At 42.2% G+C, this 23,125-nt stretch overlaps 1 protein-coding gene across 2 annotated transcripts in view; it reads right to left on the reverse strand.

The window, feature by feature from the left end:
* ST8SIA6 (ST8 alpha-N-acetyl-neuraminide alpha-2,8-sialyltransferase 6) overlaps positions 1 to 20,999 on the reverse strand; it is a 36,590-nt gene extending 15,591 nt beyond the window's left edge. Inside the window, exons 1-4 of one of the 2 annotated variants that reach the window (XM_086466894.1) lie at positions 20,905 to 20,999; positions 20,560 to 20,655; positions 10,434 to 10,532; positions 4,796 to 4,882 (exon numbers count right to left, since the gene is read on the reverse strand). In XM_086466894.1, coding sequence (XP_086323020.1) covers positions 4,796 to 4,882; positions 10,434 to 10,532; positions 20,560 to 20,655; positions 20,905 to 20,999 — 377 coding nt within the window. Of the gene's footprint in view, positions 1 to 4,795; positions 4,883 to 10,433; positions 10,539 to 20,544; positions 20,656 to 20,904 lie in introns of both variants that reach the window. The other variant, XM_086466893.1, reaches the window with a different exon arrangement.
* Between the last annotated feature and the right edge of the window lie 2,126 nt (positions 21,000 to 23,125).

Raw genomic sequence — 23,125 nt, forward strand, 5'->3', positions numbered from 1 at the left:
GGAATGCTTAACACACTTTTCAGAAGAGATACTAAAGTGACGAAAGAGTAATAGAGGTCGAGTGGAATAAAAAGCAGGAGGGAAAATTACAGGACTAGGAAAATGGGTTGATCTTTTAGCTATTCTTTTCAAGACCCGGGGTTCTTTTTTTAAAGTAGTAATGTATTCTTTAAAAAAAAAAGTGGGTGTGGGTGGAGCAGTGTGCCAGCTAAATGGCAGTGCAACATCACGGGGTTTAAAACTGTATTTTACACCTAGGAATGTCCTTCTCCCTTCATTATCAGATGCAAATAAGGTCTGTCAGGAATGGTATTTCCATGGCGAGGAGGCCCAGTATCCACAGGGCTATTCCAGTGTGATACCACTCCTGAAGAGCTGTTGCATTGCTTTGCCAGGCTCCAAGTTCAGCAAGATAGCCCAGAAATACAACGCCCAGAGGCTTCTATGAAACACAGCATCTTCTCAGCCTTTCTCCATATCTTCCCTCCCCTCACCGTCATTTTGAGGGCTGTTGTTAGCTTCCAGAAAAAACGGGAGTTGCAACTATTTGGAAAACCTGCAGATTATTTGCCACCATGGGTGTAGCCCAAATGAGAATAGATCAAGCTTAACAGTCTGTATAGCAAAGAGATGTGGAGGTGTAAAAAACAATTACAGCTTGCACCCAATTAGGCTCTGTAATTTGTTGCACTAATGAAACATTCATTTTAAGTGGAAAACCTTTGAAGAATACTAACATAATAATTAATATTCAGGTTACCTAGGGAACTTGAGACTTTACTGACGGTAGCTAGAAGAGCCTATGCCGAGGAAGCTAGCCAGCATGGTTTTTTTCTGAAGCTTTAAGAATGACACCTCCAGGAAGCTGCAAGATTATTTCCCCTCCCTTTCCAAGTTCCTACCAATCCTCTCTTATAACCAAGAAATCCCAGGACTTGCTTTGTCTAAAACAAGTTCGCGCTGATGTAAATCTGAAAAGGGAGGAAGAATTCAGGTGGGCTTATAAAAAAAGGGATAACGTGGAGATGCTAGGTTATTGTAGATCCGTAAAGAACAAGAGAAATTAAAAAAGATAAGAGAAGAACAGCTGAGTTTCATAAAGGAAAGGTCTGCATAAAAAATATTTAAATTGGTTTTTTCTATGTCAGTAGCAGTAAATGTTGGAGAAGACTTTCCCTAAATCACTGGTAGTAGGATGTCATTTACACCACTTCTGGTGTAGGTACCTCACCTTTGCTAGCTTCTGTCGTGAAGTTAGATAAAACCTGCTTAGCAATGGCTGACAAACTCTACTGTGGGGCACAATAAATCTTAACCAGATTGCAAGAGCAATGAACCAAGTGTTTGCACGTGCTCCTCTGAAGGCAGCCTAAATCCGCCAGTGCTGATGTCAGCATTACAGATACAGAAGTATGTGAAGGCCCAGAAGACTGGTTCCCCAACAGAGACTGGACAAAAATCACCCAGAGAAGAGCGACTTGCAGATATGGGAGGTACTAAAGAGAACATCATGGCTTGTACTTGCCTCATGATTCCTCTTTATTTTGAGAAACACATGGGGAAATAGCACATAGCTGTCAAGAACCGCTGACCACTCCCCGACAGCAATCTAGCCAAGTGCATGCGAGCCGGCATGGCAGACCAGCTTTAGAGGAAGCCATTTGGGAAGGGAAAAGGGCAGCTCTCTGACAACAAATGGACACAGCTTGCACAGCTGCATGGCAAAGCTGAGCTAGGTAGTAGAGGGTCAACCGTGAACCCTGCACTCTGCTTTTTGTACAATGGGTTGGCAAAACTACTGTGGTTTTGTGCCATGCATGGCTGTCAGCTGTAACCCTTTTGCCAAACACAAAGACAAGTATTTCTTTCCTGCATTGCACTTCTGATTCATATTCTTGTATTTGGCCAGGATCTGCTGGGAATGCAGCTTACAAAGAGAACTGATGTGTACTCATTGGCACACATTGCTGTCTTCTAGGAACACTAGAGTCACTGGCTCAGATCACATATTCCTTCACTCCACCTTCCTGTTGTGATGGTAGCCAACAGCAAAAGCTGCAAAGGACAACACAAGAAAGCTTCTCTGAGAAATTCACTACCCCATGGGAAGCTGCTTTTGAACCTTATCAATTAGAGGTTAGTTTATGCCCTGAAGCATAAGACATTAAATCCCTTATAAATATGCATGCCTGTTCTTCAGAATTTCAGGATAATACAGAGATGTCATACAATTGACACCATGCCTGAGAAGCATGTAACTGTTCACTCCGTTTAACAGATGGGCACACAGGGAATGGAGTCAAGCAGTTTCTCTGCAGTCTAGTCAGCAGGCAGACTTCTGGTGGCACCGGCAGGTGAATATGGCATAGGCAGCTTCAAAAGCTCTCCTCCTGAAGGCGGCTAGCTGTATTACCCAGTTCCTGCTGCACAGCCTCTCGGAGATTAATTTCCTCTTCTGCAAAATGGGTATGTTTATCTACCTACTTAATGAGATTTTTAGAACTGGATAATATTTGTATCACACAATTATTATGCATTACTGACACTAGGCAAAGTTAGAAAAAGGAACAGATGTACTGCCAAGGGATTATCAATTCATTTATTTCACCACATTTCTAGAAGCTTTGTTCCCCCATAGAGATCTGTCAATGCATCATTTCTTAGCTAGAGTGTCCTTGTAAAGCTAGTTCCAGGCTCTTGTGCTTAAGTCTGATAAATAAGTTTGGGAGTGCTGTAAGCATGGAGTGTATATGGATTCAGCCAGTAAATTTTATAGTGATTCTGCTTTTCTTTTTTTTTTTTTAATCTTTTTTTTTTTTTTTTTTTAAGCCTTTATTGACCAACTGCTAAGAGCCTTGAAAGTCTCCAGTATAGTCTGGGAGCAAGGACAACTGTAATATTTTAATATCCTACTTCCAGAAAACAACAGAGAGAAGAAGTGTTTGAGAGAATGTAAAAAGAAAGAAAAGACTTACGCAAAAGCACACATCTTTTGTAAAATAATCATCTGCAATGCCCTAAACCGAAGTACCAGTCCTCGGTCATATCAATGGAAATTGTGGATGATATCAAAGCAGATCAAATTTCATAGGGACAGAAGAATATGCAGCACTGTCATCAGAATTGCAGCATGGGTTGTGCACACACAGACTAGCCTCTAGCTAGTTTGGATGTTAAAAAGACATGAAACCATAAAAGCAAAGACCTTGAACATCTATTAAGTAACAAGAGTTTGTCCAGACTGTGCCGAACCATGGGCTTAAAAAAGATTGTTTTCACTTGATATTTGAGCTAAGTTAAAGCTAGCAAGCTCACCTCAATGTGCATACAGTCCATGTTTTTGAGGCGGCTTAGTGCACCCCACAGTTTTCACTTTTTAATATTTCCAGTCTGATCATGGGTTGTATAACCCACCTCAACTACTTACGACCCACACTGTTCTCTGGAAGGCAGATGGCAAGAGGAGCAGTAACCATCTTGTACTTAAAGTCCAACAGTCTCATATCTGTTTAGATAGAGGGTGTCATGTTTGATTCCCACAGGCCTGAAGATGTAGAAGTTGTCCCAGTAGAAGGGAGATTGCAGAAGCAGTGAATGAAGAAGATAAGCAGCAAGGAGGAGTGGTTACTCTGCCACTGACTCATATACCTAGCCCAGCAGAAGTGGCAGGTTGCTGGTCCATTCAGAAGGAAGTTAAAAGAAACACTGGAAAACAAAAAGCCTAAACGCAGCAGGTTGAAGAGCAGATGAGAGCAGCTTCACCTCCTGTTAACTCTGTACAAGACCTGCCTGTTCTGAAACAGAATGGGCGGCTTCTACAGCTCCTTATCGTGCTCCGATATCTCTGTGCACAGCTAAAGCCTGCCTCAGTTAATTGAAAGTTTCTTAAATCTTAACTCTGTGCGTTCTCCTGCCTCAGCTTTGGGAAACACCATTAGTCAGTTATGATACACAGTGAACACAGCAATTTATGTTGCACAAAAAGCTTTACCCCCCTGCCAAAACTACTTCTTCCAAGGGTATCATGCTGAGCATGTCAATATTAAGTTTTCAACGCTAGTTAACTCCAGAGAGATGGAAGGTAGGTCAGCTTATTTATTTTTAATGACCATGACAGAATCTTTAATTCTGATCCATGTAATAATGTAATTCAAGAGAGTACTTCCCCCTGGAGAAAACAGGGTTGGCACAGTGAAGCTGTTCTCTAAAACCAGCATGATGCATTTCCAAATGAGAGTGGAAGCTTTTCAGGGATCACTGTCCCTACTGAGCATGTACTTATGTGCCATCCTGAACAAGGACAGATGTAATCACGTGCTTACATGCTGAGGGGCATGACATGCAGCATCAAAACTAATGAGTGCCTTGGGCACTTTCTGTAATAGAAGCAATAATCTTGGGGTAAAAAATACACTGCCTCATTACACAGTCTTTTACCAGAGTGCCAGTTCAGATGGACAACATCACATTACTGATTTTTTTTTTTTTTTAAATACTGTAGGTTTTGTGTCAGGAATATTTTAATCCATTCCACTTAAGTTAGTTAACTATTCATTATAGTGGAGATAGGTGAAACGACTTCATTTGTGTAGTTCTTTTATCCTACTCAGTTTGCGCAGTTCGATTCAAATAAACAAGAAGAGCCCCAGCATCAAAAGATTAACAGAAATGCGTAGCTATGAATGAAGTTTAAAAGCAGTACAAAACTATCTTTTCAAAAGGGAAGATTTAAATTTATGGTTTGTTAGACAAATCTAAGATAAACAGTTTTTCTAAATGAGACAACAAAAACTACCTGAACTTTGTAGATTCTTCTGGTCTCCTTATCCAGGTGCAGTTCTGCAGTTTCGTGACTATGTGAAGATAATAATCTTCCGAATATCTAAAAAAGGCAACAACATCAAACACTAGAATATATATGTATGTATATTTAGAAACAGTCTCTAAAACATTCAAATGATGCATGTATTAATAATAATGTGCATGATGCATATATAATAGATCGCTTTTAGAACTCCATGACCTATTTTATTTTTGTAATTTGTAACAGTACTATCCTCATTTAATTAGCATGACCTATTAAACATTTCTTCTTAATAGTGATGTCCTAATGAACTTTTCAGAAACTTTCAAAAGTACACTGGTTTCAAACTTAAATATTTGACCATAAATATCTTGAAGTTATCAGAAATCATCTCAAGTGCAAAAGTCCAAAATAATACGAAAAAACTCTTTCTTGTACTTGGTGTTTTAAGCTTCAAAAATGGTTTGAAATGTGGCTCTTGCAAGCCAAGATGAAACATTACACTACTTATGCCTTCTCTTTCATCTACCTTATAAAGTCCCCAAAGCTCAATTCAGTCATCTAAGACCACAGACCAGCATTTGCAAGTTTTCCTTCAAATTACCTCTTAAATAAAACAATCTGTTGTTTTACATCAACCAGCACGTTGGTTACACTGGTGCATGTAACCAAAGAGCTTTCTGCTCCTTTTAAACCCTTTCAAGAGATTTGTATTTGTCCAAATGTGAAATACTTCAGAACATGTAAGTCAAACGAATGGAGACATTTCTTCCCTTATGTTAATACTTCTCCCACTTGTGCTTGGATCCTTTTTTAAAAAAGTCAGTAATTATGACTTATAAGGAGAGTTGGGGGAATGCGAATAAGAGACGATATGGATGCCACGACCACAAATTCTATGAGACTCGTGTCTCCAGAAAAGACCCATCTTGTATTGTTTTAGCATAAATGGCTTAGCATTGGCCCAAAACCAAACGATCGTGAGTTTATTTAAGCTGGATCTTAGAAGTGTGTATTTTGAACAGTTTTACAAGAGTTGGGATGGCAAGAAACCTTACTTGTTTTTAAATGGAGCATGAGAATTGATAAAAAGGAATATAAAAAAAGCTGTGGTGGCTTGCAGCACCAGAGGTCAACAACCCAAAAGCTTCCTTCTCTCTCTGCATTCAACACGCTTTTAGTACCACAGCTTTATGGTAAACATTTGAAAAATAAAAGATCCCTTTTTTGTTTGCTTCATAAAAGTACTGCAACTGCTAAAGTTAACTTTACCCCCGAGTAAAATCACATCCCATTTCCACATGGAAAAAGAAGTGGAATTTAAGAGGAATACTGCATTAGAACTGGTCTTTGGCTCAAGTCTGCACCTGCAACATGTACGATTTTCGTTCTCCAGACTTAGCAAACTCTTATAGGACCTAGATGATTGTGACTAAACTGATTTTAATGGGCCCTTGCACAACTCAAGAGAGCAGGAATGAATGGGCAGAAGCAGCAGAAGAGCGAAACTAGTTTCACTGCAGCTGTAGCCGATCTGACCTGATGCAGTACATTCTTCCTCCTTCCAGTCCAACTCTCAATGTGTTCTCTGCCTTGTGCCACCGCTGGTACTTACTGACTCCACTTCTGTTTTGGTTTTGCCAGCTTTTGGACTTGTCAAATGCCTTTATAGGCCACTTTAATTTACCGTCACGGCAAAAAAATAACCCAGAAGGGAAAAAAAAATACGCATATACATCTTCTTCTTTAGTGAGTTAAACCAGATCAGGAAAGATTACATCGAACACCACAGCCAGTATAAGCAAGGAGTGATGGGAGCAGAGAAACTGGGAACAAGGCCTTCCTATTTTGGCAGCCGCCTGCTGGTAGGTTGTATTAGCAACTGGAACTGCAGCCCGAGAAAATGGAACTATTTTCTTGCTGAAGCTGCTACCTAAATTGGCACACCATGGGGTCAGGCAAGTGTCAGTATCAGCACAGGGCAGGACAGTGAGTGCATGTGGGAGGAGGTTGGGACACAAGCACAGGACTGAAATAGCCTATGCTGATGTTGAATCACTCATCTAGTTTCATTCCTTAAGGCTAAACAATAAATAACCCTTAGACGCTCGGACTTAACGGAAAAATTCCAAAAATTGATAGGATAATAGGGCATGAAGAGTTACTTGGGCTATCATTATCCAGGAGAAAAAAAATATAGAAAGAGCAAATTCTAGCCTAAAGATATTGATAAGATGCAGATCAGAGTCAGAAATTAAAAGAAAAACTACCATCAGCTCAGAAAGAAATTGCATGGACTGAGAAGTTATTAGTAAGTTACAGGGAAACATTTGGTAAGGAGAAAAATCAAAGCATCATCCATAATGTTGCTTCTGAGGCCTCATGAGAAACACAGGCACTCACTGTCAGAAACTGTAAGGACCTTCTTACACAGGTAACAGAGGCTGCACCTAGGGTAAAAACACCAATTACAATGCAAGAACATCACTGCCTTTCCACTGCTGTCTGCTGGATGGAATCACTCTTGCTTGAAGGTGTCTAAGCTCACCAGCTCACCCAGAAAAGCACAACTTACAGGTCTTTACAAGGCAAAACATCACCTCTGCTCACCCTATGCATCCAGTTTTGCTCCTCATGTGACTTACAAAGACACTATGGACTGTCAGAACTCGTCTTTGCCAGCGTTGGCACAGCACCGCAAGCAGCAGAGACATCCCAGCAGCATGTCCTGGAGGACAGGAGCTCCTGACTGCAGCAGCTCTGCAAGGCAGCCGTCACATCTGGTTGCACCAATATAAGGCTTCTACGAAATGAACTCTTCTTGAATACACACAATATTCCCATAGATTAAATTTTCTGAAGACTCAAAGTGAAGCTGTGGGATTTGCTGCAGCTGGGTTTACAGCCCAGAAAGCCTTGATTTCCTCTCAAAAAGCCTATGTTAGCATTTCCTCCTGCAAAGGAGCCTTGGGGACTCACTCCTCCAATGGAATCAGTCCAGAAGGCCATCAGGGTATCATTTCATGGCTCTGCTCTAACCCAGACAGTCCTCTTCTCCACTGTTCTGTTTCAGAGAGCTAGGACAATACATATATTTCCACTGGCATCCAGGAGCTTACAGCACACATTCACTGATGCTAAAAGGTATTAGGATAAAAAAGCTCAGGTAAATTGAACCATAAAAATACGTGGACAAGACAGTAATTCCAGTGCTGAGAATAGTGAATGAAACATGTTTCGTCCTGGTTTTGTCTGCCACCTGCATCACAACCATTATTATAACTTGCAGTTGTAGAAGACTCACTCATACTGTATGAGCCTTGCTGACAAATAACACTTGAAATGTTTTTTTGCCTATACTACTTGTCAGGTATGCAGTGACCTTCTACATTAACTGCAGTGGCTAAGGTGGAATTACTATGCACAGTCAAGGCACTGACAAAGTATAAGTATCTTCTAACTTTTGACAGATAACTAAAGGACAACAGCAAGGACAGAAGTGTTGAGATAGTAGGGAGACAATAGGTAAAATGTCAGAACAGAGAAGGATGCAGCCCCACTGGTTACTTGCTAAAACTAAACACTTACTTGAAAAAAAGCTGGATTAGGAGGAAAACTGAGCAGCACGAGTGAAAAAAAGAGATACTCCTGCTTGGCACCTTATGTTCAAGAAATAAGCAAATTAAAAAAAACAAACAACTGCAGGAAATGCAAGAGAAAAGGAGGATTTTTTTCCTTTTGCCTTTGGACACGTTAATACTACCAAAAAAACTAAAGCCCTCAGGAGAGTGTGCACAGGGCTTGCTCTAGAATAAAAATGGAAAACTGCCAGCAAAACTCAGCATTTCAGGCTCTTTATCACCACCAGCACATATCTGCTCTAGCAATAACTTCCCACTTACATAGCATTTTTTACTATCAAATCATTTGACAAGCTTTAAACTAGTGCTTTTTTTCCCTTTCTGTCAACTTAAGAGGCAAGAGTGTCCAGAATGTCCCTGAAAGCCTAGAACTGCAATATAAAGCATTTATATACCATGTCTGTGGGTCGCACCTTAAAACAATAAAGATCCCTGCAGCTTCTCTCAGCAAAGGGCAATGAGTTGCAATATTCACGGCACAAAGCAATCCCTTGCTCCTTTGTTCCAAGCACCAGTTTCTCTTCCTATCTGCCCAATTCATCTTCTGCTTTGTTAAATAGTGCAGCTCCTTTCTCTTTAGCCACAGCATAAAGGCCTCACACTTCATAGTTTCTCCTACAATCTCAGTTCCAAAACGTTCCAGATACAAAGAGCACGGCTGCACTGCTGCAGCCTGTACATCTTCGTAACACATGGGATAAATGACAGCATTATTTTGCTATAACTGGATTTTGGTGGCAATACAGTGACTGGTTGTCCTTCCCTTGGTGTTAATCACTCATTTTTTCAGTCAACTGTAGTTTTTGACCTCTGTTTGCCAGTCTGTTTCAGCTCTCCCTAGCAGCAAATCAGTACCATGGTGGTCTACCACCTTTCAAAAGAGTAAAAACTTCAATGCTAGCATTGCTGATGAGGTGGAATATTGGTGGGAGAAGAGGTTATAGAGAAGGGGAAAAAAAGAAAGAATTAAAAGAGTAAAGACAGAATGCTGGGAATATGGTGACTTAAAACAACAGGTGAAAGATCTTAAAATGCAAAGAGAAAGTGAGGAGGGAGCAGAAAAGACAGGAGACGTTTTAAAATCATGATTTAATGTTGCTTCTGTATTAAGGAAAAATTTGACTTCTCCAGTCCTTTGAACGGGGCAAGGCACATAATTATTCTTAGCACAGCTTTTTTTCTCATTCCATTTTTCTTCTCTTCACAAACGGAGGGGGAAACAAAAAAAAAAAGCTTCCAATTTTAAGGACACCATGGCATATAACGGCACATAATTAATTTTAACCTGGAACTCAGTTCTATTGGGAAGCCTTTCTTATTTACAATGCTTTATTTATTGGTGCATCCATATAGGCAAATTGTACATGTCAAAAGCAATGGGCTGCTTCTCCCATATTCACTTTAGAAAGTGGCAAGGAATTTGAGCAGGGCTGATATCAAAGATTTTTTTTCCACGTCAGGAAAAGTCAGAACAGCAAGTTGAAGCCAAACGTAATTTGGGGTGTTTTTTCAATGTATTTAATATCGAATGACTAGTTTCCTGTGGACTAGTTATTATAATGAGTGCAATTAATTAGCAAGTTTTTATACTAGTACATTTCCATACTTACTCTAGTGAATATGCTGAAAAGAATCCATTAACTGAGGTTGCTCATAGCAGGAGTGTTCGCCAATCAGGAAAAAGGCACTCAAGAATGAAATTACATCTCACAGATTCTGTTCAACCTTTTTGTGAGTATCTTGGAATAAAACGTTGCTAACTGGCAAGGAGAAATCTTGTTGACTTGTATTGTGAAAAAAATACTAAAATCCAACCTTGAATAAATCTAATTAATGTGAAAGAAAAAATGCAGGCAAAAATTGGTTGAACAATTTCCGTATCCTGTTTAATAGCTCCACATCAATATCATTGAGAATTATGTAAAAGAGGACAATCTTTTACCCTTCTATTTAAAACAAACAAAGCAGAAAGCACAGCAAACACTTACCTTTTCTTCTTGATAGATGATGACAAAATGTTGTCCTGAATTGCCTTACATTTTGAAGCCTGTTCAAACTGGTAAATTCCATTTTTATTAACAGTTGTTCTGTTAAATGGGGGGGGGGGGGGCGAGAGAAAAAAGCAACAAACTTTAAAGAGAGAACATACTCTGACAATGCTGTCACATTTACTTTGCTATGACAATAAGATTAATAACCGTTGATTTAGCTGAAAACATTACCGAAGAAATTTTACTGACTTCTATTGTGGAGCTCTTGTGTAAAAGGGGTTTGCTGCTAGTGTCAGTAAAATATTTGATTCCTTACAGTAACCCTGTTTCATAGTCTGAATTATATTTTCTGCTTTACACTGTGATCAGAAAATGTCACTAAAAAAAAAGAAATTAAATGGGAAGCCTCTTGAACATTATCTTTTGAAGATATTATAATATTCACCAGTAAAATATTTAGCAGATGTGATTTCCTAAAGTTGTTGATGAAATGCAATATTCAGAGACAATATAATATGTACAGGAAACACCACAGGTGAAGTGGATCTTTCTACTTGGACCTTAACTTATTGACTCAAACTTAATACTTCCTCCCTTGTTTATTCTTTATTTACACAGCAAGAATAAATATTTGTAAAAGGAACCAAGGCAAGGGCCAGTGAGCTTTAATTCCTGTTGTCTTATTGTCACCAAACTCCTGTGTGGTCCTCTTGCTCTGGCAGGCCCAGGAGAAGATTGAGCTGTAAATTACAAAATGACTGAGATACCAAGGTCGTATTCCATTCACCTCAGTTCACTCTGTATCTAGGTTCAATCTCATACAATCACCCTCTCCTGTCACCAACCTTCTGCTGTGCGTATTGTCATTCATCATGAAGTTTTTTCCCTCCAGCATTTTTATTTTCCTTCCTTCTCACCATCTTCCTCTTTCTCCCTCATCCCCATTCCTTTTGGGTTCTTTCCACTGATTCACTACTTACGGAGCACTTGGACACCACAACCTATTTGTCCAAACGAGAAGTAGAAATAGAGAAGACACAGACGCTGTGTCATTCGCTCCTGGGTGTGAGCTGTGCCAGTGAACAGAACCCATGCTGTTCTTAGAAACACAGAATAATTGAGCCATCTCTGAACAGAGGCACTCATAGGTGCCTCAAAGAGAAAGGGTCTTCCTGCTTTGTACACAATGTGTTCTGCTTCTGAACCATCATTCCTTTTACTAACGAGGATCAAACCTCCACATTGCCTTCACCTGTTAAAACACAGAGACCATTTACCAACAAGATTTCCGACAAGCTGATTTTGAAGCTCTTACTTGGGAAAGAGGCCATTTCAAGTCACAGAGTGGCCGAGGTTGGAAGGCACCTCTGGAGGTCATCTGGTCCAATGCCCTGCTCAAGCAGGGCCAGCTAGAGCCAGTGGCCCAGGACTGCATCCAGATGGCTTTTGAATATCTCCAAGAGTGAAGACCCCACAACCTCCCTGGACAACCTGTGCCGGTGCTCAGTCACCCTCAGAGTGAAAAAGTCTTTCCTGATGTTCAGAGGGAACCTCCAGTGTTTCAGTTTGTGCCTGTGGCCTCTGGTCCTGTCACCGGGCACCACTGAGAAGAACCTGGCTCCACCCTCTTTGCACCATCCCTTCAGGTATTGATAAGGTCCCCCTGAGCCTTCTCAAACAATGAAAATCTTAAACAATTCAAATGAGAAGATGACTGCCTGAAGAAAGAGCAGAATAAATGCTTGTTTATTTAGCTGCTGAACTGACTGGCATGCTCATAGCTATGATGGGAGGAAAAGGAACAAAGCGCCCTTCCTTCTCGTTCCATTGCCCATGAATTTTCTAGCACATCAGTCACTCCATAGGAGCAATTCACCTGGGACCTAGGCTGCAGAGGAGAGAGATCAGCTCTCTCCCTTTCTTTCCACTGCCAGGAACTTCTTCCCAGTACACGCTCAGTGCCCCGAAGGAAGTATGCAGTCTGCATGACCCTCGTTGAGGGCAATGGTAAGAAAACACAATTTAAGCCTCAGTCCTTTCAGTTCTGGAGTGACTTTAACAGATAGTAACTGCTAGCACTACCTACCGAGAGCTCCTTGGCTGATTTTGCATACAGCTCCTTATCTAATTCTTTTTCACGAGCAACATGCAAATGTGAGGGGAAAAGGCTCTCAGAGCACACAGCTCAGAGCAAACAACTCAGCAGATCTTATACAGTAAGTGCCAGCAAATATTCTGCCTACACCATTTACCACACAGCTTGGTCTGGATGGTTCCATCTACACCAAAGAACCAGGTGGGCCCTTTCACAAAAGAACCCAACACCAGTTCCCAAACAAATTCAGTCAGCACTAAATCATGTTTCCTCTCTTTTGCTTCTTTAACTCAGAAAGCTCAAATGATTCTTCTGCAGCTGCAGCTTAAAGTAAGAGAAATGGCTAGAGGCAAAGCTTATCTGCATAAACAGCACCTTAAAAAAAGAACTATTGATATCATAAGCTAAGTGCACGTTACTGCTGCAAGTAAGTCTTTCACTACTACTAAAAGTCAAGATGCTGGATGCTGATTTGAGTGGCCACAGCCCTTCACAGCTGGCCAGAGGAGACCTTCTTTAACACGCGAAGCCTGCCAGGAGGACCGAGTCAGAGCAGGCGTTAGGTCTGATCCGCTCGCTGCGAGGTGCGTTTGCAGGCATCGTCGAAGAACCAACACTTTCACAACTAAGTTTCAACTCTGTGCATAGAAACATTGCAAGGTTCTTACAGCTTCTTATTAATTTATGTCCTGAAATCAGTGGGGCAGTGAGTAAATACTCTCTCAACTAAACACAAGCTTTACTCAATAGACTTTCAGTCTTTTGAATTCATAGCACTAAAATCAACTGAAGCAAGTTGCCTCATTTTTTTTAATACAGGATTGCTTTTTATGCATACATTTTGAAGACTTGAAAAACTCAAAAAGGATGAAGTCAGATAAAAAAGAATGAGCAAAATAAACCCCTGTTCTGTTTTGTCATTATATCCTGACAATCACTTTTACAGCCATCAAGGGGAGAAAAAAAGGAATAAGGAGTCTTTCCATTCCATGACACACATGAAAATTGGTGGAAAAGGCACAACTGGAGAAAACCAGACATGAATTTTAATTGAAATTCTTTATCCATATAATGCAGGCACAAGACAGACCATCAAACTGCTGCTTCTGTGGCTTTTCCCACACATTTAAACGCTCTTTATACAGTGCTGTCCTGATTTCAGCTGGGATAGAGTTAATTTTCTTCCTAGTAGCTGGTACAGTGCTGCAGTTTGGATTCAGTGTGAGATAATGTTGCTAACACAGGGATGTTTCAGTTGTTGATAAGTAGCACTTGAGGATTTTTCAGTTTCCCATGCTCTGCCAGCAGGGAGGTGCACAAGAAGTCAGGAAGGATCATGGCCAGGACAGCTGACCCAAACTAGCCAAAGGGATAGTCATGCCCAGTACATAAACTGGGGGGAGCTGGCAGGGGGGGGCGATTGCTGCTCAGGGACTGTCTGGGCATTGGTCAGCGGGTGGTGAGCAATTGCACTGTGCACCACTAGTCTTTTCTTGGGCTTTATTTCTCTCTCTTCTTGTCATATTCCTTTTCATTACAACTGTTATTACTGTATTTTATTTTAGTTATTAAACTGTTCTTATCTCAACCCATGAGTTTCACTTTTTTTTTATTTCTCCTCCCCATCCCACTGGGAGGGGGAGGGAGTGAGCGAGCGCCTGTGTGGTACTTAGTTGCCTGCTGGGGTTAAACCACAACAGGTGCAAAAAAAGGTACAAAAATAAAACAATTTATTTGCAAGACATGAAAAACAATGACTCATTCTAGTAAAAGTTAAATTTCTGCATTTCTCTCTCACTGTCAGAGTCTTCTACTTCACATGAGTGAAAGATTTTTGCATTCAGATAAAAGGTCTGTGCAAGGGGCAGTCCAGACTTCTACTGCATTATTCATTGCAGAGCCGTGCAGACATCAGGCTCAGATTAGATTTCTGATCACTTAGGACAATTATGCTAGGCAACATCTATCACTAAATGAATTTACCTGACCTAGTGGGTGACAGTGTTCAATATTTAGAACTGCACTAAAACTTCTGCAACGAAATCAGATAACATGCCTAACAATGCAGATATCAGGCTACATTCAACTAATTTTGCGAACTCCTAAGTTAGATGAGAACTTGAAGTGGAAACCAGGTTATATTCTATTGGCTGGAACTCATGAAACCAATGAAACGGGGAAATGTCTGCTGCATTTCCCTTAGGGTTTAGATGTTCTCAAAGCCAACCTCACTGGCCAAAATCTGAAAAACAGGCGTTTTTTTTAATCATATATGAACAGCTTGAGGACCACATACTTCCTATGGTAATTCTAGGAACTCATAAAGTACACCATCTGTACTTTAATACATCCACAGTAGAGTAAGACCATGTGCCATATTTATCAGCACGTTGTTATTTTATATCTTGCTCCCAGGAAGACGGCAGTTCCTTAAACTGTAAAATTCTTTAAGACAAGGATTGCACCCACCTTTAGAATAAGAAATAGAGAAACTATATGGAAAGTCCACAGTCCCTTTTGCTGCACTTGTAGCATTCAGTCCTGAGACTACAGGGAGCCTTAGTGCAGGGACTCACCGGACAGACAGGTACCTCAGTTAACATGGAGCTCTCAGGGAGCAGTGGTACAGGCAGGGAAAGAAAAGGGAAAAACCTTTAAATCCCAAACAGTTATCAGAGTAGAAAAATGGATGGACGTAAGACGGATGAAAAAACACTGAATGGGGGTAGGGGAGCAGATGGAAAAAGGAAATACAGTGCTGTGAATTATACTGCAACATGAAGATATGCCCAGGACTGAAAGACCAATCCTCCAGAATTCCCACAAAATCAGCTGGAAACAACTGAAAGAATGTGGGGTGAGATTTGCAAAAGAGGTCAGGACTGTCTGGCAGCACTGAAAGCAACAAGAATTTCACCCCTAATTTCAACAAGAGTTAAGTCACACTGAACGCAAAGAAAAATCCCACTCCTTGTCTGTATTCACTCCGTGCCCAACAGAACTAGTTGTTGCACTTTTTCTATGGCTTCCTGCTCTCATCTGCCTGAAGCAGCACAGGACCTCTGAACCCTGTTCCAGTTGAGCATCTCCAGCTAAAAAGGGTAACTTCTGCATGCAAAACCGCACATTTATATCCTTCTACCAGAGTGGCATTGAACAACACCATCCAGATTGTGAACACCTTCTGTCTTAATCTCTCCCCTGAAGAGACTAATGCATATTTGAATCTCATAGGCTATTAGCTGAACACTATTAAAAACCCCTAATCAATTCCCTAGGAAGGGTGCTTTTAAGTACTATCTTTGACACTTTTTCAAATTAATCAGATTATAAGAATATAGTGACATTTATACCTGAATTTTTAAGGTTCACAACACCTTCATTAATAAGGCAATACACAATATAAATGCTTGGTGAAATGGACTACAAAAATGGCTTTATCAAACCATAGTAGTAAGAATTTGTCTTGTAACATTAATTACAGTAACTGTGAAAGAGACTGATCCTACTATCCTTGTTCAAGTTCTCATGGAGGTTTTGCTTATCCAAGGAATGCTAAATCAGGTCTTTAAGACAAGCTGCATTTTGAAATTATTTGGAAGACCTTCTGGTGCATTCACCAGGGTTATACATAACACCAGCTACTTTTTATTTATAAAAATCCTTAAACCGCATGACAGGTAACATGACAAGCAACATTCAGCGTCTCACAGTGGGTAAAATGAAAAGAATACAATACTTACACTAAAATGATGTTACAATAGTATGCAACAGACAGAATGACAGAGCAGTTTCACTTGGACCAAGTAAACAGAAAGAGGCTGGGAAACCTTTCACCACTGTCAGAACATAAATGTGTCCTGGCACCAGCTTCCAACCGAACACCTATTCATTTAGACAGAACTAAGATGTGAGGCATGTGTTAGAAATGCGCCTCTAAAATATGTCTGCATACATCACTTGGGAATGAAGGGAAAAAATACCGAGAGCAGTAAAATTAGTGAAGTGGCCACCAGTGCTGACTAATCTAAACTGTAGCAAATTAGATGTGCAACACACTTAGCTACTGTTCATAATCGTGGTAATAGCCTGTCTCTTCTTCCCCTCCTGTCTGCCAGAATGCAATATTTTGACAGAAGACAGTACAGGTCTCTGTAGCATAGTTAATTAAGTACAGTTGTTTATTCCCTAGGCCTGCATAACGATCTGCTGCTGAGAGAGGAACTGAAGAAACCAACACTATGAAACACTGTATTAATACTAACTTGTTTACTCATAGCTCCTCAAATCACTTCCTCCCACTGTTCAATTACCCCAACAGCTCTACACTGTGCTTGCTTTGGACCTGCAAAGACAGAGAGTAAGTTAGGGAAATAGTAAGTGAATGCCTTAAAACTGGGGACACAAACAAAACAACAGAGTAGTGGTGGTCAGTTCTTCAGGGTACTGCTGCCTTGTTATTACTTGTATATAAAGTACATATAAATAGTGCTTAACTATTTTCACTTCCCTTGTAGGAGCTGGCATTCTTTATCTGCTGTATGTTCCTGGGCAGTACAAAAGGAGCTACAATTTCTGCCCAAGCTTAACACAGCACACCCTGGGCCTCATAACAAGACAAGACTACCTAGCTTCTTGTTCTTGTCACCTCCCCCTGGTAAGCACCAGCAGTACTGAGCCCTCTATTTTGCTATTATCGTGTGACTACACAAACAAATATGCCGGCACAAACACAGCTGGGGAGGGAGGGAGAACCAAGCGTCTAAAGTTGGGACAAGTGCAAGACAGACTACTTGCAGTTACAGCTTAAAAACTGAGAGGACGGTATGAGGCACAGATATGAGGATTTGCCAGAGAACCACAGTATTCCTCTGTAAATGATACTGGTTCCATGAATAAATGTGGGACTACTAGAGAAATCTTACTAACAATGGCCTCTTTTTTTTTAGCAAGAAACCCTACTAACAGGCACAGTAAGTCTATGAAATAAACCCAAGACAAAAATTGGAAGTCACACTGTAGAGGCAGACACATTGTTCGAGTTACCTAACACTTAAGAAGAAAAAGTGGTAAGAAACGTCCTGTAGGAGACAAACCACATCTTCAAGGTTATTTACTAAGGCACAGATCTTCAGAGAATTTGAGGTGCCTGGTCACCATCTAATTAAACATTGCTGTGCATAATAGCTGCCTAAATATCTATGACAGTCTGAACCAATCCCCTGCTTTCCATCCTTTCATCCTTCAGTTTCATCCTTTTAAAAGAATTACTCAAAGTAAAGGAAGAGATTAGCTTTCAATATTGCAAGGCGACAGAATAATAGGCCCTTAGAGATTCTTCAGATGTCTGGTTACAAGTATGCCTCCAGCAGCAAAGGAAATCATGATAAGAAGAAAGATTAGCTTGCAATTCTGAAGATTGTCTAGATTACTTAAGAGTTCAAGAAGGATAATGCCCAGGGTTTTTTCTTTTTCCTTTCCAGGATCCCCCCACCAAAATTGGTGAGACAATCTTAGCTTTCCACAAAAATGCAACAAACTGATTAAGAAATCAGAGTCTAACCTAACATCCATGCACATCCTCTTACGCAGGAAAGGACATTGCTGCCAGCAACACGGCAATGTTATTCAAACCACCAGGGTACTTTAGGAGAACCATACTTTGGGAAGTCTGCACCAATAGATTGTCCCTTGTTTTATTCATCAACATACTAATTCATCTGATTAAAAGGTTCACTAACCCCTGTACAACCTATTTCAAGAAGGGACTCTTCTGTCCTTTTGCTATACTCATGGATACCACAGCAAAACCCCACTGCAAAATGGAATCTAATTCCTATTGACCAGACCATCCATCTCCATCACTGAGGGATTGCTCTGAATCTTCTGCATGAGTCCAGATGCTCTTTGGATCAAATCTCTCCAGCATGGCCCTCAGCCAGACCCAGTCCAGCTGCTGCCTGGATCAAACCCCTCCGGCATGGCTCCCTGCCCAGTCCAGCTGCTCTCAGGATTAAGTAACAGCTCCTGGTCAGTCCAGCAGCTCTCTCTCCTTCCCCATGTGCCAAACATGCACCACAAACCCCTGTCAGGCCAGCTTACCAAGTGAGCGCAGTCACTCAGGTGAGAAAGAACACCATCTCTTGGATTCAGCCAGCAAGCCATCCTTCCAAAGGCACTACAGTTATAGGAGCTAGTGACATGAAACTTTCTTTGATGAATAATTTACTTGTCACACTTTTGAAGTCACTTAGTCACAATGAAATAGAATTTCAGGTTGATCAAAACTAGCTCCAAATTGATGCTCAAATCCTCCAAGCAGATTAAGGAAAAATACGTATGCAAAATCTCATGCTCACTTGCCTTATAACAGAGATTAAAACCTGACCCATACATGTAATGGATTTTCAGCCCTCTTTGGTATGTGTTGCTTCCCCTTTCTTTGCTCCAGTTGCGAGTACTAACAGCAGATGGGAAGCAGCTAGACTCTGCTCTCTGAAGTCCTCTCTGCCAGCATTTCTAGTCAATTTGACTCCATGGTTTAGCACACAGAGCTAAGTAGAAGGAGACTGCAGCTCAGAAACTAGCAGGGAAAAGGAAGAGTATGAGAAGCCAGGGCAGCAGGGAACCACAGACCTAACACAAAACAGAGTGGAGAGGAGAATTGAGTGACAGCTACAAAAACCAAAGTAGAATAGAGTACATACTGCAAACTCAATAAATTGGGAAAAGAAGGGGAAAAAGGCAGAAAGGGAAAAAATGAGCACAGGAAAGAGAAGCAGGCTAGAAGCACATAACAGCAGTCAGAATTCTGCAAATGTTCCTGTTCCTTTTGTTTGACACTAATTTTGAAAGATGTAATAAACTTACGACTTGTGAAAGTTCCGAATTTTGAGGCTGGAAGCACAAGGGTCTCTCATTGGAAATGCGTAAGAAACCTACTGTTAGGGTACTATGCAATGTACTAAGGTACATAACTGCAACAGTTACTATGACTAACATCACTTGCATTCACTTAGGGAAAGCATATGTTGTTTTGAACCTTAAATTCAGCTAGATTGGGTGAGATGGCAGCCTCTGTAAGGTTAACTGTGTTGTCACCATTGACTTCATATAACCAGGACGTCACAGTTCCCATTAAAGACCCAACTCCCAGATTTTTTGTAATTTTTATCATGTGCTTTTGACCATATCGTATGACCATATTCCAATACCACATATTTGAACACATATTAATATATAATAACCATTAGAACTGCAATGTTAACGAGGCCATATAAAGTAAAAGAGAATAACAGAAATATTTGCAAACTACTTCTTACACAGTAATATCTCGTGTGGATTACACCACCCTCTTCTGCACTATTACTTTTCCTACAGTGTGTGAAGACTCAAGAGCACAAAAACACAGTCGTTAACATTGAAGCCTGCACGTAAGGCATGACTTGTTTCACAGTTAACGTTACCAAATATTTTCATATTAAACTTCACAGTATAAAACAACAGGCTGTGAGGCAAAGATCGACACTGATCTAAAAGATCAAGACAGGACCACGCAAAAGAGCTCCCACGAAGTAAGATGCTACACAACATGAAAAAGGCTTCACATGCCTGGCCTTCATCCTATGGATTTTAAAGGAGAAATCTGTATTTTTAACTAAATACACATTAGAAAAATCCTAACAATATAACCCATCTCCACCTTCCCGGAAAGAAGAAGAAAAGGCACCTAGCACATGCCATTCAGCAAACACTTTTTGTATCGTATGTTAACAAAACTGCTATACACAACGTTTTACTGGGCTCAAAACCAACAGCAGTGACAGCCGTCATTATGAGGGCCAGTGAGCAAATAATTTATCACGGTGAAAGTGACTTTTCATTTTCTCAGCCTAGGAAGTCTCTAACGCTCTCCCTGATCAGGCTGCCAAAACAAAAGGAAGAACGAAGGGGAGCGAAGGCAAACCTCCGCTTCGGCAGAGCCTTCCACCGCCCCGCGTCACCACCGTTGAGGCGGGCAGCCCGTACCTGTTCTCGGCCCGAGGAAGGGGCGTGAGGGGCGACCTGAGGGCTCGCACCACTTTCGGCGTGACAGAACCTATTCCCGCGTCCTCCTCCCAGCCCCTGGCAAGCGAGACGGGAAAACAAAGTTGTCAAAACCAGTGATTAAACACCGCCAGGCGGGAGCGGCGCCGTTCTCCTCCCCGCAACCGTTAGCACGCCGCAGACCCCGAGCCGAGCCCAGCCCAGCCCAGCCCTGCCGAGGGCACCGCGCTGGGCTCGCCGCGTCCCGTTCCTTCCTCCCCCAGCCGGCTCCAGGCACTCCCGCCCTGCAGCCCCACCGCGGCGGGCGAGGCCCCCCGGCCACCCTACCTGGCGCGGAGGGGCTGCTGGCCGCCCAGGCGCAGGAGGCAACCGCCGAGCAGCAGGCTGCCCAGCGCCGCGGCCAAAGCGACGACAGCCCGCATGATGCGCTCGGCAGCAGCGCCCGCCGCAGCTACAGCCGCCCCATAGTATTTAAGGGAGGCTGCGGTGAGGGGGAGGCGGTCATGGCAGCCATAGGGTCTCTCTGCCCCGCCCCTCGCCCGCTCCGGCGGCCGCAGCCGTGCGCCGCCGCCATCAGCCCCCCTCTCTCCCGCCCACCGCGGGCGCTGCTCGAGGCCCTGCCCGCCGGGGCTCTGCCCGCCGCGCTGACGGGCAGGCCGGGCTTCTCGCCCAAACTTTCCCCTCAGGCGGGCGGCGCTGCGCGGGCAGGTTCCCAGAGGGGACGGCGGCCGCCGCCTCGTTTTCCTTGCTCGTCCCCGGGGCGGCTCGGCGAGCTGCCGCGGCGTGAGGGCAGGGCTGGGCGGCCTTTGCTCGGGGCGTTTCTCGGCGGCGTGGCTGTCACCCTGCGGGGCGAGTGCGTTAAAATGCCGTCGGGGCTCAGTGCCGGGGAGGGGCGAGAGGGCGGTCCGCGGCGCTTGGGGAGCGGGTGAGGGCGGCGGCGGGGGTCCCGGGCGGCTTGCCCTGCCCCCTGGCTGGTGCAGCTGCTTTAATAGATCTTTATTTATGAATAACATCTAACGTGGTGTGTGTTTGTTTTGTTTTTTATAAAATGTATCGGCAGTGGTGTTGGTAAAGAAATGTTTCCAGCGTAAGTTTGCGTCTTTGTACCTAATTGTGTGCTTAGTGTTGTTTTCATAAGGCCAGCCATTGCTATAAGAAACCTAATAAGGTGACAAGGTGCTATTAATTAGGCTCCCCTCATTAAGAGAGTAGGCAGTGGAGATGCTGTAGCTTATAGCAGCCTTTCAGTCCAGCTGACACCTAGTTTTTACAGATTCATCTCTATCCTTCTTGCTTTCTGTATCTGCAGGCATTCCTGTGAGCCTCAGAGCTGCTGTTATGTTCTCAAACAATGGCTGGAAAGCCTCAAAATAAGAGCTGTGCTGTGGCTATCTAAATGATATAACAAGAGACTTGGTACTGTGACTGGTAAGTGGTTCAACATGATAATGAGGAGCAGCATGCCTACGGTTCATCAGAGGAATAGGACAGCACCAGCTGTGAGGTGTATACCAGGAAATAATATCTGGCGATTTTTTAGTATATCTGTGGTGAGCAGTGCTATGGGTACTGGCGGGAGGGAGCTAGAGGCGGTTGTGAGCTGGTGTCACTGAGGGGTAGCAGGTATTGGACTGGCTCAGTGCACAGTCCCCCCATGAGCGCAGCTCAGTCGTCGTCTTGACTTTGAAGTACTTAGTTGTAATACAGAGACAAAGCCAGTGTTGAGACTTCTGAAGAAGTTCGCTGTTTTGAGGTGGTCATGAATCATAAATATCTTGAAGATGTTTCATTACTACTTCCAAAAAACTTACTTCAGCTTCAGGCCTATCCTATAAATCCAGTTGAGATTGTATATGAACATGTAGGGGCCAACAATCGAGCTTTTCAAGGTATGTATATGTTCACTGGTTAGCAGATAGTAGAAATTTCAGTTCCACTGTTATCTCTGTTAAACTTGAAGGCTCCTCCTTATGTTAGTGGATAGTATCACTTATGTCATAATACCCATTAAATACTCTGTGTAAAACAATAATTCTGTCATTTTAGAAAGTCTAGTGGTATTCTATTTCAGCTCTGAACTAAGGACTAAGGATTACAGTCTAGAAAACTATTTCGTTCCCCCCCTCACTCTTATTTCCCTCCGCAGTGCGGTTTTGCCACGAGTCCTGAAGTATCGCTGTCAGCTAATCCATGGGAAATTCAATGATGTCAGTGAGGATGTAGTATTTCAACTTGGAAGTCTGCTGCCAACACCAGTGTATAATATCAGTAGAGATTTTTTTTTCCCAGATCAGAAGGTTAATCTTTGTCATAGTAAAGTTCTTGCAAAGAAAATGGTAAGATTATAAACCATATCTGTTTAGATTAGACTTGGCACTTGGTGCTTGTTGTTTACCGACAGCTTTACAAACACTTATTGATTGATTGTCACAATATCTTTAGGTGTTACCTGCCTTAATTTCCTGGCAGAGCAGCTTCGTAGATAGGTTAAGTGACCGAACTAAAAGGTGAGATAAGAATCAATGGTGAATCAGGATTCAGATTTAGC

The sequence above is a fragment of the Leptosomus discolor genome, chromosome 6, assembly GCF_034619465.1.
Source record: "Leptosomus discolor isolate bLepDis1 chromosome 6, bLepDis1.hap2, whole genome shotgun sequence".
NCBI lineage: Eukaryota > Metazoa > Chordata > Aves > Leptosomiformes > Leptosomidae > Leptosomus > Leptosomus discolor.